Source organism: Oscarella lobularis, chromosome 14, assembly GCF_947507565.1.
Source record: "Oscarella lobularis chromosome 14, ooOscLobu1.1, whole genome shotgun sequence".
In the NCBI taxonomy this organism is placed as follows: Eukaryota; Metazoa; Porifera; class Homoscleromorpha; order Homosclerophorida; family Oscarellidae; genus Oscarella; species Oscarella lobularis.
In genome coordinates, this window is record NC_089188.1 from 1,867,403 (window position 1) to 1,885,326 (window position 17,924).

Genomic DNA, 17,924 nt, shown 5'->3' on the forward strand with positions numbered 1-17,924 from the left:
CTCGCCCCTTCGTTCGCGCGTGCGTGGTGTGAGAAAATGGCCACCAAAGGAGGAGGCCTGATTCATTTCGGCTCGAAGACGCTCGACAAGACGTTCGAAGAGGCCGAAGAGTCGGGAACGCTCGTGCTGAGCGGCCGAAATCTCCGCAATCTCTCGTGCAGCGACGGCTACGACATTCTCGACGTCACCGAAGCGGGTAACGACTCCAACGGGGGAGGATCCGTCTCGAGGGGGGCCTCGCCTATCCGCGTATCGACGCCTCGAACTCTCTAGATCTAACGAAGAATCGTTTCACCGAGGTGCCGATCGAAATTTGCTCGTGCTCGTCGCTGGAACGACTCGTTTGCCATCACAACGTCATTCGATCGATACCGGCTGCATTTGGCGAACTGACAACGCTCACGTATCTCGATATTAGGCGAGTTAGGGGGGCTCTTATAGCGAAAGGGAAAGGGGGAAAAGGGGACCCGCTATTCGAATGATCTCTAAAAGCGTCGCGGGAGCTCTTTTGCAAAAACGTCGTCCGATTATTTTCTGACGTCATCGATGGATAATGATTTTTTTCTGCAGTCGGAATCAGCTTTGCTATCTTCCGGCGAGCACGTGTCTCGCGTCGCTGGAGACGTTGATCGTTAGTAGCAATCGGCTCGACGCTTTGCCGTCAGATATTGGGAGAATGACGAATCTGATTGAATTGGTATGTGAGGATAGAGAGAATTAATATTTATTAAGATTCTCCTTTTAGGATGCAGGAAATAATGACCTGAGATTACTTCCACTCGAAATGGGACGACTCAGTAAACTAAGGTGTCTGAAGTTGAGAAGAAATCTACTGAACGATTTGCCTGACAGTAAATAAAAGCCAGATGATTCTGATCTATCTCTATCGCCACTTTTCTAGGTTTGAGTCGTCTCAAACTCGTCCATCTCGACGTGACGGCAAATCACATCAAAATGATTCCGAGAGCCTTTTCCAAGATGTCCACGCTTTCGACGTTTCTTCTGGAGCAGAATCCTCTAACAATGCCACCGCCCGAAGTAAGCCAGCCACCTCACTAGCGTCCCACCATCATCTGACGTCATCATCTGATATCATCAGGTCTGTTCCCGTGGTCTCATTCACGTCATGAAGTATCTTCAACGTCAGATAGAGGAGCAGAATAGGGTACAAATTAACTAGCGAACGCGATTAATATTATGTTAGTCTTTTTCCCCTAGCCTCAGCGAGCCAGTAGCTCTGCCTCGCGTAGATCGAGAACTGAATGGAGACTAGGAAGACGACCGCGCGATTCGGCAACGGAATCGCCGACGCTATTGCAACAGTAAGGAAACCGTTCTATTGTTTTCTAAGTCTTCATTTTTTTTTCTAGGCGCCAGTAAGACTCGTTTCCGCCACGCCTCCTTTCATTACCGGTATGTCTTTCTCAGGTCTGTTAGTCTAACTACGGAACTTGAACGCGCCGAGGAGAATATAGCGCAGAAGCACGGTCTCGAGGCTTGGCGTCGACCCGGTTCAGCGAACAGGCAGCGAGACGAAAGAAGTGTTACGACCACGGCTACGGCCAGCTTGTCGCAGAATCAGTCCCAGCCTCCTGAATCGCCCAAGCAAAAGGAAGGCTTTAGGCCCTATGTAGGAATAGAACGGAGTTTTTTGGCTTCGTCTGAGCGCCTTTGGTCTTTCTAGCATCCTACTATTCCGCCGAAGCCCGACGTGTTACGTAATGACGGTGAAAAAAGGCTAGATCATCGGCTCGGAGGTGGCGGGCGTAATAAGATTGAACAGAGAAGTTCGGGGAGTAAAATATCGCCGCCATCGACGCGGGCTGCACTGATGAAAACGGCGAGAAAGTAATGGATTAATTATAGTATTTTGTACGCACAAACACGTCTCTCTGTCACGCAGAGCTAGCGATGGAGCCATTGAGGACAAGAGAAGACTTGAGGTATTTACGCATCACTGTCTATCTGAACGTCAGAATTGACGAGGGTTTGGCTGAGCTATAAGAAAAAACGGGGGCCTTTCATGCATGATCACTTGGCACAGTTCTCATTCAACTGCACATTTGCCTTCTAGAACTTGAAGGAACTAGAACGGCAACATAATAAGAAGATACAGAGATTGGCACAGCAACAGGACGGAGGAAAGGTGAGGCACCCGCATTTCCACGAGATCATCGTCTCTAATGCGCAACGTAGTCGGGAAAAACGACACCGCCTACTGTTGCCACTGCCTCTCCGAAGGAAACTCGCAATGACGTCGCCGAGAGAAGGACGGGATCGCCGGCTGGTCTTTCTGCGGAGACAAGAGATAAGGTAATTGCGGGGTCACCCTGGCTGCGTTATGGGGTGCGCGAACTGTTTCTCGACGAAGGCTACGGAGCTGCGAGCGTCGCCTCGATTGACCGGCAAACGACGACCGGCGTCCCATCGGGGATCGCCGACGCCGCCGAGTCCCGGGCTGAAATACAAGCCGTCGGATCCAGGTCCCCAGAGGCCAAGTGGGATGGCATTGCGTTGCTTGACGTTTGGAACGTTTTCGTTTCTTTTCTCGCAGCGATACACAGCAAGTCGCTTCCCCGCGCCAAGCCAAATTTCAAGGTCGAAGGCAAATCGAATTTTACCGTGCGACGAAAGGAGATCAACATGTACGAGGGAATACAGAGGATTGAAAAAATGCGAGAGGTGCGAAAAGAATAAATGTTTAAAATTTAAAATCGATCTCTATTTCTAGGCTTTGGAGTCGCATCTTGGCGTCACGTTGCCTGACGATCTGACGGGCGCCCTGTCGGACGGCATAGCTCTCTGCAACTTCGTCAATCGCATCAAACCGCTGACGATCACGACGATATACACGACGTCGTCCGAAAGCAAAGTACGCGGGGAAAGGAGAGGGGGAAAAAGAGACGCATCAAAATGCCGTATTCAGAAACTGACCATGCTCAAGTCTCAGAAGAACGTCGACGCTTTTCTCGACGGATGTCGAAAACTAGGCGTTCCTCAGGTGAATTCTCTCTCGTAGGGAAATGCGACGAAAGTTTGGAGTCGTTCGCTTTAGACTTGCCTCTGCTCGCCGGCTGACATACTGGAGGAGAGAGATCCGCTCAAGTTGTGCATGACCGTCGAGACGCTGCTTCTCCCAGGAGACGCCGAAATATGACGATATGGGAGTCGATTTTACACGTAAACGTATGGATGTTTCGGTGTACATAGAAGTAAGAATTCGTAGTACATTCCGTGGGCATCGATTCCGTATGCCATCTACTATGCCATCGATGATGACATACGGAATACGGGGGGGAGTAAGAGTGCGCGACGGTCGGGGTGCGCGGACGATCACGCGATCGCTGTGGGGAGTGCCATGACAGCGGGACCCCGACGACCAATCAACCGCGTCGATTCTCTCGCCTCCGCACATTTGGGGAGTCGCCCCCCTCGCGAGCGTTTGTTCAGTCTCCCCTCGGTTCGCCCCCCCTCTCGCGACTATGGTCAAACGCGGTCGCATTTGTCAAACGTGCATCGACAGTCGAACGTCGGCGCTCTCCGCGGCCATGTCCGGCCATCTCCAGTGCCTCCAAGAGGCGTATCGCTCCCTAAACGTACTCAACGAGCGAGATCGCTTCGGAGCAACGCCCATCCACTACGCGGCCCGTCACGGTCAACTCGAGTGCCTTCGCTGGCTCGTCGAGCACAGCGGCGTCTCGCCGAACGCCGCCGCGCGCAACGGCTCGACGCCCGCTCACGACGCGGCGGCGACCGGCTATCTCGAGTGTCTCAAGTACCTTCTCGTCAATACGAAGTGCGGCGTTCACGATCGCACCGTCGAGGGAGCGACCGTTCTACACATGGCCTGTCGATTTGGACGCGAGGACGTCGTCTGCTGGCTGATCGACTACGGCAACGCGTCGCCGTCCGACAAGGGTGCAAATGGCGTGACGCCCGTGCACCTGTGCGCCGCAAAAAGTGAGTCCGAACGCGAGAAAAATATTTTAAGGAATTCGAAGAACGGTGTTGTGGTATGCGTGTTTACAACCTCGATCTTCTACTTCCTTATTTTCCCCCGAGCGGAACTTGAGCGTGGAAAATTCGGGGCCCCTGCTGTCTTCGCGATAAACAAAGACACGTGCGACTCGGTCGCTGTTTACGGGCTCGCGCGGAGGAGGGTAACGTTTGCGCCTTCTTCTAGATGCGTTCAGTTGCTTGCAGTGGCTCACCGTTCATTCCAAATACATTCCTAATCAATTGACCGCTCACGGCGCTTCTCCCGCTTACTTCGCTGCTCAAGAGGGAAGGTGAGAAGTTCGAATGTTTGACGTCATAAATTTTATATCGCGAATGTGTTAGTCTCGAATGCTTGCGCTGGATTTCCGAACGCGCCGAAGGCGACGTCTCCATTTCGGCCAAAGACGGCATGCATCCCGTGCACGCGTCCGCTCAAGCGGGCCAGTTGAATTGCCTTCGCTATCTCATCGACAACTGCGGCGTATCGGTGCGAACCAAGTCGAGCGACGGCGCGACCGTCGCGCATTTTGCGGCGGCCGGCGGTCACGTCGATTGCCTGCGTTGGCTGCTCGACATGGACGAAGGTCTCGCCATGGTGCGAGACAATTTGGGAGGAATGCCGATGCACGATGCGGCCGAGGAGGGTCAGGTGAGCGACGGACGGACCGATTCTACGACTCGTTTTTTCATGACTCCTTTCCTCCTATTTTTGTTAGTGCGTTAGCTTGGAGGAGTTCATGCGGCGGGGTATCAATATGGAAGTGAAAGATTACGACGGTGCTACTCCGCTCGAGTTGGCCGAGGAGCACAATCACGAGGATTGCATTGTTTTGCTTCGCGCTGCTAGAGAACAGAAGAAAAATGCTCCCAAGGTTTTTAGCAGCAATTACAGTTCTCGAAGCGTAGCTTCAACTACGAAAATTTAGCCTGTCCCGCCTGTCAGCGAAGAAGCCGAGGAAGACTTGAAACAGAAAGTAAGTGGGGGGAAACAGAAAGAGCTTCCAAATTCGGTTACAAAGTATTAGTGCAACCATAAGACTTCTCCTAAGCTGTACCCAGTACTCTACTCTACGTACGTCGTTCTATAGGAACTCGAAGAGCAGCAACGCCGCTATCTCGCCGCAGCAATTATCCAAGAAGAAGAGCAGAAGATTGAAAAGCGCCTCGAAAAAAGACCAGTAAGATAAACACTCAAACAACTTTCTCGTATTGATCCTCTCTTTCTACAGAGTCTCAGCGAACAGCTCGACAAACTGAAGAAGGCCCAGAAAGAGGTCAAAGAGGAGCGCTATCAGGAACCCATCGCCGCCGCACTGCCGTCGGGAATCGACGTAACGTCGCCGCCCCGCGAGGAAGACGAAGAGGTCCCCATGGTAACGACGACGACGGTGAGCCGTCAGTCCGTCCCCGTTTTCACGCGCGAGGACGAGGTCGTTTCTCAGACCGAAGTCACCGTACAGGAAGCAGCCGACGACGACGACGACGACGACGTCAGAGGCGGATACGATAACGCGGGCTCGAATGATCACTTGTACGAAGAGGTGAGCGAAGTGGCGATCGTAACGGCGAGCACGGCTCATCTGACGGATGATTCTCCCGTCGCCGTCGTCGGCGCTACGGCCGAGTCGCCGCTTTCCAACGGTCACACGTCGCCGATTTCGCTCTCGCCCGTCGTCGACGCGTTTTCGGACGCCGAGGACGAGTATCGGCGCGGTGCGAGCGGTCGACATCGGCGCAGTTTGCTGCAGTTGCTGCGCATCGGCGTGAAAGCGAAAAAGAGCGCAAACGACGACGAAAAGAAGACAAAGAAAAAGAAGAAGAAGAAGAAGAAAGAGAAAGGCAAAAAGACGACGACGAGTCCGTGCCTGTCAGATAGCGACGCCGACACGCCGAATCACGCCAAGACGAAGAAGTCGAAACGACGATGGTGGCTATTTGGCGCACGATCTCCCGATAAAAAGGCGGCGGCGATGGCGAAAACACCGAAACTGATCATCGAAGAGCAAGATAAAGAAACGCCGCTTCCCTCTCACTACGTCGCCCAAAATCATGTATCGGTTTTGCCCAGTCGGACTGCGGCGATGTCGAGTTCGGCGGGCGGCGGCGAGTGGTTCATCATGAAGCCGCAGGGCAGCGCCGAAATACGTCGTCGACAGTCGATAGAACAGTCGGCGCGCGAGGAGATGAAGGAGGCGTCGAAATTGGCCGCCGCGCTGCGTCGCGCCAATATGACGAAGCGACGCGCCGACGACGAAGACGAGGCGGCGAAATTGCAGAAATTGGAAGACGAAGCGGATCGTGAGCGAGCGAAAAAGACGTCGACGCCGCAACTGCCGTCGTTCGACGCGGCGAATCGACGTTTGATGCCGTTGAACGACATATCTGGCGACGAGGACGAGGACGTGGAGGAATTCGCGTCGACGAGACTCGTGAACGAGTCGCTGAATAGCGAACTTAAGATTCAGAAGCGAAGTTCGAAGGAGATCATACTACGAGAAGACGGCGAATCGGAAGTCGAGGAGAATGACGTCGACGAGCTCGTCGTCATCGAAACGGAGACGAAAGAGGAAGAAGTCGTGAGAGCGGGCACAGAAGAAAAAGAAGAGACGACGACGACGACGACGGTGGAAAAAGTCGAAAGCGAAGTTACCGTAGAGGCGGCTGCGACGTCGACTCTTCAGGTGCCGAAACTTCCCGTTGTGCGTGTCGCTTCGGCGTCCGGAGAGGAGCCGCTCTACGTTGAATTCGGTCATGACGACAACCCAGTTGACGGCGATGCGAAGAAAGTTGCGGAAGACGGCACAGTCAGCAGCGACGATTCGAACGACTTGAGTCGTTCGTTCGACGAAGCGTTGCTCCAGAAGAAGTTCGAGAAACGTCTCGAAACGGCCGAAGCGCAGCGACGCGAGCGGGAACGATTGCGATTGAAGCAACGACACGAGGTGATCAGTCGCGCCGAGACGGAGGAGCAAAATCAGCGAGCAAAGGAGACGGTCGTTCTCAAGGAGTTGGAGGCTGAGAAAGAAGAGGAGCGGCGACAGCGCGAGGAGTTTCAGCGACGCAAGCAGGAGGCGGAGAAGCGACGACGACAGGCGGAAGAGGAGCGCGATCGCAAGCACCAGCGCCAGCGCGTCGTCGACGGGAGCGCTCCCGTCGACGTCGATACGCTTTTGGCGAGAAAGCGCGAAGAGGATAAGCGAATCGAGGAGAAGATCGCGCGATCGAGAAAAACGTCGCCCGATCCGACGTTCGCGACTCACGAGGAGGAGTGGAAAAAGATGCGAGAGGCGGAGGAGAGAGCGTGGCAGGCTCGAAAGATATCGAAGACGTCGTATTCGGACGTGACTCTGACGAAAGAAAAGGTACGAGAAGACGTCGTGATTCTATACAAACATATTTAATTATGCATGTAGACGGCTATGGAAGTCGCTTTCAAGGAGATGAACAGTACGTTTGCTGATATTGGTCTGGACGGAACTGCGTTGACTACGTTGGCGGAGAGGGGAGATGAGTTTCCGCCTCCCCTGCCGCCGCCTCCTATGTTCGATCCCGTTCTTCCGTCCTCGTCGTCGAGTCCCAGCGCTGTTCCCGGCGGCGGTGGCGGCGGTGGCGGTGCCGGCAACGATCTCGATCTCGATCTACTTCTCGCCGATCTCGACGAAGCTCTCACGTTGGCGAACGAGAAAATAGCGACGGGGAATTACGACGACGACGTCGCGTCGGCGTGGGGAACGCGACAGCGTCCCAAGCGGGCGAAAGGAAACGGATCGTCGGTCGGCGGAACGCCTCAAAGCACCATAGATAGGAGACCGGTCGTGGGGACACCGCAAAGTACGATGGATCGGCGATTGGTTCAGCCTCGGGGAACGCCTGTGAATGCCGGTACTCCGACGGGACGAACACCTCGCAATGGAACTCCCCAAGGATCTAAAGTACGTAGTCGCTTCACCTCCTAGTACTCTTTTTTTGAGATCGTTTTTCTTCAGACTGCTACGCCGAAGATATCCGAGATGCGAAGGGAATTGAGTCAATTGATATTTGAAGGCAAGAAGCAGACGGAATCTTTCAAGGTGAGCGAGTCTTCAGTGATAGAAGGGAAACCGTGTTTTAGACGCGTTTTGAACCCTGTAGAAAAAGAAGGGCAAGTCCGGCAAAAAGAAGAAAAAGACTGATGTACAGTATTATGTGTGCTTATACCATAATTGCTAGCTATACTCTCCTTAGACGCCCGCTTCTGTTCCTGTTTTTGACGATCAGGGTCACACGTACCCGTTGTTCATCGAACCCGATTTGACCGTGCAAATGGCTTTGCATCGAGTCACGTCGCTCGCCGGCAGAAAACTCGTTCCCACGCTCAGCATCGTCGAATCGTTCGAAGACCTGCACATAGGTAAGGAAAAAGTCGGGTTGCCAATTTTTTTTTCTTTTCATTTCTCGCTGAATCGAACAGAGAGACGACTGGAAGATCACGAGCTGATAGCGGACGTCATTCGCTCTTGGCACGGAAGCAAGATGTGTCGTCTGATTCTGAGAAACGCTCCAACAAAGTACGACTTGTGGGAAAAGCCTCAGGTAGTATTAATTAATCAATCCCAAGTGCAGTGCAATACGCAATTTTTTTCCCCTTAGCTTCCTCGCAATGTTCTCATAGACTATTGCGATCGAAAGCTCGTCCCCGACGTATCTGGCGTTCTCCACGAACGCGATCTGAAGAAGAAGACCTGGCGTGAGAGGATGTTCGTTCTGCAGGAAGACGGCATATGCGGATCGTCTGTCGCGGAATCGCACGTAAGTGCAGTCGTGTATCCCCCACGCGATCGCGCATCTGAGCGGTGCCGTATCGACAGAGCAAACGAGACTTGGTCGTGGTGGCGCCGCTGAAGAATCACCACATTTACACGGGCTTTGGAAGCGACAAGACGAACAAAGGACCGTCCAAATTCTGCTTCTTTCTTCGGGTACGTGAAGACATTGCGCAAATACAGTATGACATTCATATATATTATTTGCAGCCCACTAACTCAGCCGAAAGGAAAGATGTCATTGGACTCTGCGCCCCTGATGCTGACGCTATGGTCACTTGGATTGCAGCGTATCGTCTCATCAAGGTCAGCCTTTGCTGTAAACCTGATCTTTTTTTTCGTTGCATCACGCGCCTTTTCAGTTTGGACTGCAGTTGAAGGAAAACTATTCAACGATGCGTCGCAGATTTGCGGCGCTATCGAAGCAGCAGGAAACAACGGCCTTGCACTACTAGCGCAAATTTATTTGTTTGTTAGAAATCCTGACGACCACAGTGGTATTCTCCGATATCATCTGTCTGCGTACTTTATCTTTTATCTATGAAACTAAACTTTATTTCACTACTTTTCATTTAGGTTGACTTGGTGCATGGCTGAATAAAAAATTGAATAATAACACATGTCTACGTCACAGCTATCCGGGTGTTTCGTCTCCACGATAAGGGCACAGGTGAGTTGAAACCAAAGGTACGTTCAACGCTAGACGACTCACGAGGGATTCTTATGCATCCTTTTCCGCGATTCTTTGATCGAGATAGGTAGCTTAGCCCCCTCGGGCCCTCACAGAGGTGTGATCGACCGATCCTTATGTTCCAGGGTTCTGCCCACTTGGGTCGGCATGGGTCGGCCCCGACCTTCACTCGCCTATCGCCGACCCATACACTACTAAAACGTTATGCCGTTTGCCTTCTCCCTATGCCTTTTGCCTTCTCCTACAGTATGCCTTTTGCCTTCTCCCCATGCCTTTTGCCTTCTCCTATTCCCTTTGCCTTCTCCTATGCCTTTTGCCTTCTCCCTATGCCTTTTGCTTTCTCCCTATGCCTTTTGCCTTTTCCCTATGCCTTTTGCCTTCTCCCTATGCCTTTTGCTTTCTCCCTATGCCTTTTGCCTTGTCCCTATGCCTTTTGCCTTCTCCCTATGCCTTTGCCTTCTCCGTATGCCTTTGCCTTCTTCCCGTTCGAACGTTCAAGACAATTTTTAAAATATGGTCCAAGACAGTTTTGAAAATGGTCCAAGACAATTTTATTCATAAAAGTGTCTTGGACAATTTTCCAGACCTTCTTCCCACACTGAAAAAATTCTCGGCAGAACCCTGATGTTCAACGAGAGATTTATCCGTCCGTTTGCTCGCGTGGGAGGTTATTTAGAGGGACCTGACTGGATATTTGGCGTAGGGACTTCGGAAGCGACGATCGAAGGCGACGGTGAGATAGTCTAAGCATGGACTCTGAGATAGTCTAAGCATGGACTCTGAGATAGTCTAAGCATCGACTCTCCGCTTGCATGGACGCCGAATTGCCACTGCACATACGTACGAGGTAAATTCCTGGTGACATTGAGCTAAGCGCAACGAGAACGAGATAAAGAAGGGAGCGAATTTGACAACAGATAATCATTTGTCACTACAGCGTAAATTACTCTCCTACACACAGAGATCTTAAGAGCCTGTACCTCTTTTTAGATGCAAGGAAAAAGCGGAAGCGGCGGGCCAAAGGAGAAGACTCAATCGATCTATCACAACCTTCTGAAGCAAAACGTCTCCAAGGAAGCATGCAACGTGCAAGGAGCCGAGGATGGAAAAGACGCGGAAAAAGAAAAAGAAAAGGGAACCGAAGACGACAAGTCTATAATTTCAATTAGGAAGCGCGGTCGTCAAAGGTAACTCCCTCTATTAAAGCTGCTTTGCTTGCCCAGGCTCATCTTATGGACATACCGACGAGGCAGATGAAGAGCTTTCCGATGTCGTCATTCACCTCTGGGCCCCGAGGTGACTAAATAAAACTGGCCCAACTCGAGCCAGAGAGGTTAAACGCGGCGCAAACGCAGGGGATTCAATCCCCTACTCCAGTGGCATGAGTGATAAACTGCCACCCCACTTGGGCAAGACGCGGTGGGTACAATAGCGGTCCACCTGTGCCTTGGTATATAAAGGCACCCCCGGGACAGATGGGTTACTGTCTCCCCGAAAGAGGGCCTGGGTGAAGGGCCCTTCACCTGAAGACGCCGGAAGGACGTTCGTTTTGCTCTTTTTGTACTTCCGGTTTACTTCCGTGTTTATTAAATAAAATAGCGTTAGATCCTTACTGTGCACGCGCTGCGGGCAGTTTTAGTGACGGGGTCTTGCCGAGGACCCCGGAAACAGCAGTTTTTCGTCACCAGGTCGTGCTGAGGACCCCGTGCGCCTAACTAACTAAAAAAAATTCAAAACGAAAAAAAGTGCATCTACTGTCAATGTTTTCTCAACAGAAGACCGTGATTCTCAACCAAGATCACGGTAGTGGTCCTACAGCAAAACAGGCAAGTATTCAAAGTCCCGCAATCATAAACAACTCACCTTCTCCTATAGGCACTCTTTGGACGGAGCTTTCGCGCTTGTCTACAAGTAAAAAATTAATCAAAAACCATGAACTATATATGTATGTATAGTCATGGTTGTATCGCGCGCACGTGAGCATCGAAAGTAAGTAGTAAGCCCGGATTGTCGACGACGCCTACGATAAATACCGCGAGGCGGAAGTTAGAAGTTCCCACCCCACTCCGCGACGCTTTTATAGTACGAAAAGCCTCGCCACCTCGGCAGTTGCAAAATAGAAATGAAGTCGAGCCCGAAGCAGATCTGCTACTACACGTGCTTCGTTATTGTTTACCTGCTCATCTGGGGCTTCATATCCGTACCGACGATCTTTTTCTACCTACCGTCGGACACGACGAGCGACGAGCACGCAAACGCGACGAACAGGTGAGCACGACGCGCACCGAACCGAGGGTCGAAGTCCACAGAAAACAACAACATCCCCTCTTCGGTCCCCACGCACTACTCACGAAGGGCTGAGTCGAACATCTAAAAAATCAAACGTCGTCTCTTTAGCACGAATCTCGCCAGTCAAGTGACGTCAGAATACTTCAAGTCCGTGCTCGCGCGTCTGATCCGAAACAATCAGACCGACGTGGCGTTGAGACTCAAAATCTTCTACGAATCGTCGCCATCACCTTCCTCTCTTGGCTATGACGAGATAAAACCACTAGGTACGTTCCCGCGGGATACGCACGCCCTCGCTTTCGCGTTCGCATCGGTGGTCGCGTGTAAAACTATCCTCTTTCTCTCTATACATGCAGCGCGCGTCAACAACATCAGCGAGTCGATATGGTCGCGTCAGTGCAACGAGCCCCTCGTTCCCGTACCCAACTCACTCAATTGCACGCCGCCGTGCGTCTTCCCGCTGCTCACCGATCCCGAACAGACGGCAACCGACGTCCTGCTCGCCTTTTCGATTATCGTCACGGAGCTCGCCGGCATATTCACGCTCGCGACGTGGATGCACTTGCCCGTTCTGTAAGACGAATCGCGGTCAGGGATCCCCCCGAGGGTGATGGTTTCGGTTGTTGCGCAGGTCGACCTTTCCTCACATCATCCCACTCTACATTGTAGGCGAATCGATGGTGCTAGGTTAGTATAAATTATCGCGCCTTTTTTCAATCGTGCTAACCGAAGTGGCACTTTCGAGTTCCCCTCCCCTCGACTCGTCTTTTGTTCTTCTCAGGCCTAATATGGACAATGCCTCTGCTCATCACGCGCGTAAGGGCTTTCTGCGACGGCGATCTGACTAACCTGCCCGGATCGATCGAGACGGCATTCTGCACTTTTCAAGGTACGAATAGCCTCCCCTTTCCTTTCTTCTCATCGCGACAAAACATTCCCACGCCGTTCAAGGAATCGGGCTTCAGTATCTGACCGTCTCGATGGCGCTGTGGTTCTTCTGCTACACGTTTAACATTCACATAACAATCGTTTACAACAAGGCCGATTACGTGCTGCGGAACAATCGAACGCATCTCATTCAGTCGCTCATCTGCTGGCTCTTGCCCATCGTCAACGTCATCGTCTCGTTTCGAACGGAGAATCGGCACGGGAACAACTATCATTGGGCGCGATCTGACATTTTCACGTGCACGCCGGCCAATCGAAACGTCTATTATTACTGCATGGTGCTGCCCATTCAATTGCTCATGGGCGCAGCGGCGACGATGATAGCGAACAACGTCAGCTTCCTAAAAACGGTAAAGATTGTTATGTGAGAAACAATAAATAGCATTTGCATGGCGACATAAGAGTAGAAGTGCAGTGCCTGAAGCAAGAGACGGGTTCAGACGATAAAACGTCTGAGGGGGGGGGGGGGGGGGGCAACCAATTCCATGAAATATCGTAGTGTATACGATAAGGTTCGTAGGCCTACACCACAGACGCTCTATACTAAGAGAGAGGGTTATTATTCCTAATTAAAAATCTATACTAATATTCTTACTTTTTTTCTCTCTAATAGAGTCGTGAGTCGACTGTTGGCATGAAGTTGGTTCGTCGTGCGACGAACCAATCGGGCGTCTCGTCGCTGGAAAAGCGTTTCGCCGCGCTCGGCATCACGTTCGTCGTCGTCGTCTTCTACGACATCAGTCGCGCGACCTATCTCCTCTGGAGCGGCGAGCGTCTGAGCGAGGACGTGCGCGATTACACGCTCTGCAAGCAACTTCGACCCGATTGCGACGAATCGTGGCGACACCACGTCGCCGCGCCGCTCACTATTATCTCGTCGATGACGGTTGGAGTCTTCTGCTTAGCTTCGTTGCTCTTTCTCGTCGGCACGCCGGCGACGACGCAACTGTGGAAGTACTGGACGGCGAAGGTGCTCATCGCCATTAGATGGCCGCGCGCTAAGGAGAAGTTCGCCGAATGGGCCGTCGTGCCCAAGTGGCATCGTTCCGTCGCGAAACGAAAACACTCGTCGGGTTTGGAGAACGGCAACCGCAGCGGCAGAAACGGCAAAGAGCACGTCGGCATGGGAACGTTGCGATCGAATACGCAGACGATGATGTTGACTCCGAAAAACGTTCGTTCTTCGCCGACGTCGTCGGCGTCGCAGAATGACGACAAGGATATATCCGAGTCGGAGAGGAAGAATACGGGCTCCGCATTGAATGAGGACATTTCGACGCGCGAAGACGACAACGAAGTGCCGCCCGTCGACGTCGACGAGTCAGAGATGAAGAAGTCAGACTCGGCTGATGAGGCGGCAGAAATCGACGTCGAGGAAGCGAGACAACGTCCCGATCACGTCGAAATTGCGCTGTCCGATGATGTCAATGATGTCAATGATGATGAGGACAAGAAAGACGAATCCTCAAAAGAGCTGTTGTCTCCTGAAGAAACAGACGTAACGTTTCTTTAGGACCACAGGATTTTTTCCTCCCCATTCCGCGCAGTCCATTTCTATTTTTCTGCAATGACTCATTAGGCCGATACTAACTATGAAATTTCCTGACTAATGCATTTTACCCAGCATTTCGTTCTTCCAAGTCCGGATATTCAATAATCCAGCACGGCCCCTGCAAAATAAACTGATTACACTGGGAACTTGGCGCTAATCCGCTAAAGTACGATACACCTACAGTACAATACACCTACAGTACAAGTGCCTCTCCTCTGTAACGTTACGTCATTGCACACCTCACCGTTGTCTAAACAACGATGGCACGAGAAGGTCTCCTACGAGCGCAGTTTCACTGCCGAAGCTTTCTCCTCGACCATCCCAACAGGCTCGACTTCGTTAAACCCCAAGTAAATCCCCCGCGTCGCTCTATCTATAGACACGACCCGCCAGCCATTGTCCCTTCCTCCCTCCCTTCCTTCCTCTAGTGGCCGTTTCACCAGTACATATTCGTCGGCTATCGCCTAGTCGTCGCTCTCTACTTCTTCGCCTACATAATACGATCGGGCTTCCACGACGGAAACGAAGGCGCAAAATGGCTCATCTTCCTAACGAACTGGAGCTACACCGTGGAAACGGTTCACTTTCTCTGGTCGGCGGGAACGGCACTCCACTACGCCATCGCCACGGCGAAAGACACGTATCCGTCGCCGCCCAAGCGCAACAACCTCCCCTGGTACTATCGAGCCCAATGGGCCATACACAACATCGCGATTGCGAGCGCTCTTCTCGTCACCGTTCTCTACTGGGCGATCATCTATAATCCGGACGCGAACGTCTCTATCGGTCTCGACATAAACATGCACGCGCTGAACGGGGTCTTCGCTCTCGTCGACGTCTTCGTCACGAGCGTTCCCACGCGCCTACTTCACGTCTACCATCCCCTTCTACACGGCGTCGTCTATTCGGTATTCGCCGCTATCTATTGGGCGGCGGGAGGAAAGGGACTACGGGATAACGACTATATCTATAAGGTCATCGATTTTGGAAGCGAACCGGGCACGGCGGCTCTCTATATCTGTCTCGTGGCGCTCGTTGCCATGCCTATCGTGCACGTCGTCGTCTTTTGTTGCTATGCGTTGAGAGTGTTCATAGCGAGAAAGTGCTGTCACGTCGGAGTCGACGACGAAGTGCAAGAGGGAGGGGAGCTAAAACGCGTCGACGATCAAAACTCTGCCTAAACTATATATAGACTGTCTGTGTTCTATCGTAATGGTGAAAATTAGGTAGAGTCGGACTCGCAAAAAAGGGGCGCTACTTTGTGCTATTGTGCTATTGTCTATATAGAAACTGCATGCGGGACTATCACGCAGTAATCGCGCACAGAAAAAAAATTGTCAATCTGCTTACTCTCACGTACGTAGTCGACTCCTCGAAACAAGAGGCGTGAGACGCCTCTGCGCGAGCAGTCAAGTCGACGAGCGACGTGGTGCCGCAGAAGGCAATGCTGTACGCGACAAACGCAGCTAGAACACCTCTTAATATTAAAGTGAGGCACTCGTCTTTAATTCTTAGAGCCTAAATATTAAATTGAGGGCCGAATCTTTAATTCTTAGGGCCTAAACATTTAATTGAGGGCCTAATCTTTAATCCCTAGGGCCTAAATATTAAATTCAGGGACTAATCTTTATATCTTACAGACTAAATACAAAATTTAGGGCCTAATCTTTAATATTTTGGGCCTCAATATTAAATTGAGGGCCTAATCTTTATATCTTACGGCCTAAATATTAAATTGAGGACGTAATCTTTGATTCTTAGAGCCTTAATATTAAATTGAGGCACTCATCTTTAATTCTAAGAGCCTAAATATTAAATTGAGGGCCTAATCTTTACTTCTTAGGGCTTAAATATTTAATTGAGGGCCTAATCTTTAATTCTTAAGGCCTAAATATTAAATTGAGGGCCTAATCTTTGATTCTCAGGGCCTAAATATTAAATTGAAAGCTTAATCTGTTATTCTTAGGGCCCAAATATTAAATTGAAAGCCTAATCTTTTATTCTTAGCACCTAAATATTAAATTGAGGGTCTAATATTTCATTCTCAGGGCCTAAATATTAAATTAAAAGCCTAATCTTTTATTCTTAGCACCTAAATATTAAATGGAGGGCCTAATCTTTATATCTTACGGCCTAAATATTAAATTGAGGGCGTAATCTTTGATTCTTAGAGCCTTAATATTAAATTGAGGCACTCATCTTTAATTCTAAGAGCCTAAATATTAAATTGAGGGCCTAATCTTTAATTCCTAGAGCCTAAAATTAAATTCAAGGACTAATCTTTAATTCTTAAACCTAAATATTAAATTGAGGGCCTAGTCTTTAATTCTTAGGACCTAATTATTAAATTGAGGGCCTAATCCTATGACGTTTTCACGCTTTCCTGCTCTCTTCATCTAAACGTTTAATAATTGAATTAAGAAATTTGTTGTTTGCTTGATTGGGCACTTTGGCTCTGACGATTTCTTTGAAACGACCGAATAGGCGTTCGAGTTCGACGTCGCCCATATCCGTGGGTAAATTCCTCACGTAAAGATTGGTTCTCTCACGAGCAAACTCCGCTCGTCTTTCCGCAATCTTCTGAGCGCGACTAACCGAGATCCTCAGCCCGTCGACACACCTCCCATCCATCACATCAACCGCCTAAAATAAAAAAAAACAGAGATACAATAATATATGAGTCAGCGGTGCGTTCACCAGCGCCGCATCTTCCGAATTCTCAAAATCGACGAAACCGCAACGGGTTCCCGTTTTTTCGAAATATTTCGTGCTCGTGCTGGAGATGGGGCCGAAATCGGCGAACATCGTCTTCCGCTCTTCGTCGGTGCAATCCCCTTTCAAATTTTTAACGTAAACGGTTTCGATTGCTGGGCCTCCAATCGCTCATTCTTCGTCATATGAAACTCGACTTCCCTAAAAAGCGAGTTTCATGCAGTGAAGGAAAACAGATCTATTACGCCTACAGTTTCTTTCCGTGAAGAAATGCGCCGTTTGCCCGCTCCACGGCCTCTCGTGCGCCGTCCTCTCTTTCGAAATTGATGAAGGCGAAGCCTTTCGACATTCCCGCGTCGTCAACTTTGCAGCTCCGTAGACGCCGAATGCCTTTCGGAAATCCCTCCCAATGAGACTCTCCTTGACGTTCTTGACGATGACGTTGTTGTCGCTGAATTGGCGCCGACTGGGGTGGGATCGCCCTTATGTGGGATCCCTCGAGTTTTTCGCCGTCGAAAGCGTTCATAACGCGGCGAGCTGAGTCGTAGATTAAAAAGGAACGATTGGCGAATGAATAGCGAGGAACGTTACCCGTTTCTTCCGCTGTAGAAGTTAACGTAGGCGTGGTATCGACTGCGGACTTGCTGGCGCGCTATGTGAAGAGAATCGAACTCGGCAACGCGCCCGATTAGTTTCTCCAAGTCGTCTTCCGCCACAGCGGCGCTCAGATCTCCAAAGTAGAGAGTACGTCGCTCCGGATGACTCATTGCCATGTAGAGAGAGTCAGAGAGTGACGCAATCTGAAAACGGGTGGGAGGAGTCAATTGAAGCACGTAGAGGGCGTCGGTAGGCTATGGCCCAAGCGGTCTGGAGCCAACTCGTCGCGATTTGGCGGTTGCTCGTCGTTTGAAGAGGCTGATGTTTGAAAGAG

At 50.9% G+C, this 17,924-nt stretch overlaps 4 protein-coding genes and 1 long non-coding RNA gene across 9 annotated transcripts; 4 read left to right on the plus strand and 1 right to left on the minus strand.

The window, feature by feature from the left end:
• The first annotated feature begins 3 nt into the window (after nucleotides 1-3).
• On the plus strand, nucleotides 4-3,233 carry LOC136195387 (leucine-rich repeat and calponin homology domain-containing protein 4-like). Its single transcript, XM_065984705.1, is given in 17 exon segments — nucleotides 4-196; nucleotides 274-418; nucleotides 571-697; nucleotides 746-851; nucleotides 902-1,038; nucleotides 1,100-1,165; nucleotides 1,219-1,327; nucleotides 1,329-1,630; nucleotides 1,685-1,848; nucleotides 1,904-1,943; nucleotides 2,075-2,146; nucleotides 2,197-2,313; nucleotides 2,372-2,498; nucleotides 2,555-2,682; nucleotides 2,732-2,872; nucleotides 2,927-3,001; nucleotides 3,056-3,233. Coding segments are annotated over 17 exon segments (2,118 nt in total). The 5' UTR covers nucleotides 4-36; the 3' UTR covers nucleotides 3,158-3,233.
• Nucleotides 3,234-3,367: 134 nt separating this feature from the next.
• Nucleotides 3,368-9,443, plus strand: LOC136195382 (uncharacterized). Of its 2 annotated transcripts, XM_065984698.1 has the most exons (17): nucleotides 3,368-3,960; nucleotides 4,184-4,289; nucleotides 4,342-4,648; nucleotides 4,716-4,871; nucleotides 4,926-4,973; nucleotides 5,088-5,177; nucleotides 5,229-5,387; nucleotides 5,442-7,361; nucleotides 7,413-7,931; nucleotides 7,986-8,069; nucleotides 8,131-8,172; nucleotides 8,224-8,389; nucleotides 8,450-8,571; nucleotides 8,629-8,787; nucleotides 8,847-8,957; nucleotides 9,012-9,107; nucleotides 9,164-9,443. In XM_065984698.1, the coding sequence occupies exons 1-17, from the start codon at nucleotides 3,483-3,485 to the stop codon at nucleotides 9,254-9,256; spliced, it is 4,656 nt and encodes a 1,551-aa protein (XP_065840770.1). In that variant the 5' UTR covers nucleotides 3,368-3,482; the 3' UTR covers nucleotides 9,257-9,443. The 2 variants fall into 2 exon arrangements, with proteins under 2 accessions (XP_065840770.1, XP_065840769.1); XM_065984697.1 differs by having other exon boundaries at nucleotides 5,229-7,361.
• Nucleotides 9,444-11,032: 1,589 nt separating this feature from the next.
• LOC136195388 (uncharacterized) lies at nucleotides 11,033-17,878 on the minus strand. Of its 4 annotated transcripts, XR_010671899.1 has the most exons (14): nucleotides 17,585-17,878; nucleotides 17,245-17,530; nucleotides 16,979-17,194; nucleotides 16,730-16,924; nucleotides 15,632-16,677; nucleotides 14,350-14,399; nucleotides 13,325-14,291; nucleotides 12,631-13,272; nucleotides 12,509-12,564; nucleotides 12,213-12,439; nucleotides 11,924-12,024; nucleotides 11,669-11,862; nucleotides 11,356-11,397; nucleotides 11,033-11,304 (listed from the first exon to the last, which is right to left on the minus strand). It is a non-coding gene; the product is annotated as an uncharacterized lncRNA (long non-coding RNA). The 4 variants fall into 4 exon arrangements; XR_010671900.1 differs by having other exon boundaries at nucleotides 11,033-11,397; nucleotides 15,642-16,677; nucleotides 17,585-17,877; XR_010671898.1 differs by having other exon boundaries at nucleotides 11,033-11,397; nucleotides 17,585-17,877.
• LOC136195383 (uncharacterized) lies at nucleotides 11,545-14,343 on the plus strand. Its single transcript, XM_065984699.1, has 7 exons — nucleotides 11,545-11,760; nucleotides 11,890-12,047; nucleotides 12,138-12,354; nucleotides 12,413-12,468; nucleotides 12,563-12,670; nucleotides 12,733-13,079; nucleotides 13,343-14,343. Exons 1-7 carry the CDS (start codon nucleotides 11,615-11,617, stop codon nucleotides 14,240-14,242), a joined length of 1,932 nt encoding a protein of 643 aa, XP_065840771.1. The 5' UTR covers nucleotides 11,545-11,614; the 3' UTR covers nucleotides 14,243-14,343.
• LOC136195385 (protein rolling stone-like) lies at nucleotides 14,519-15,609 on the plus strand. The gene is made up of 2 exons (XM_065984701.1): nucleotides 14,519-14,631; nucleotides 14,710-15,609. The coding sequence occupies exons 1-2, from the start codon at nucleotides 14,542-14,544 to the stop codon at nucleotides 15,460-15,462; spliced, it is 843 nt and encodes a 280-aa protein (XP_065840773.1). The 5' UTR covers nucleotides 14,519-14,541; the 3' UTR covers nucleotides 15,463-15,609.
• Nucleotides 17,879-17,924: the final 46 nt, after the last annotated feature.

Excerpts from the sequence above, each read along its gene's own strand:
- LOC136195382 (XM_065984697.1), top strand. The coding sequence starts at position 3,483 with ATGGTCAAACGCGGTCGCATTTGTCAAACGTGCATCGACAGTCGAACG. Across the intron at positions 3,961-4,183 it reads GCACCTGTGCGCCGCAAAAA|ATGCGTTCAGTTGCTTGCAG; the intron begins GTGAGTCCGAAC and ends GCCTTCTTCTAG. Across the intron at positions 7,362-7,412 it reads TGACTCTGACGAAAGAAAAG|ACGGCTATGGAAGTCGCTTT; the intron begins GTACGAGAAGAC and ends TTATGCATGTAG.
- LOC136195383 (XM_065984699.1), top strand. The coding sequence starts at position 11,615 with ATGAAGTCGAGCCCGAAGCAGATCTGCTACTACACGTGCTTCGTTATT. Across the intron at positions 12,355-12,412 it reads TGGATGCACTTGCCCGTTCT|GTCGACCTTTCCTCACATCA; the intron begins GTAAGACGAATC and ends GTTGTTGCGCAG. Across the intron at positions 12,469-12,562 it reads AGGCGAATCGATGGTGCTAG|GCCTAATATGGACAATGCCT; the intron begins GTTAGTATAAAT and ends TGTTCTTCTCAG.
- LOC136195385 (XM_065984701.1), top strand. The coding sequence starts at position 14,542 with ATGGCACGAGAAGGTCTCCTACGAGCGCAGTTTCACTGCCGAAGCTTT. Across the intron at positions 14,632-14,709 it reads TCGACTTCGTTAAACCCCAA|TGGCCGTTTCACCAGTACAT; the intron begins GTAAATCCCCCG and ends TCCTTCCTCTAG.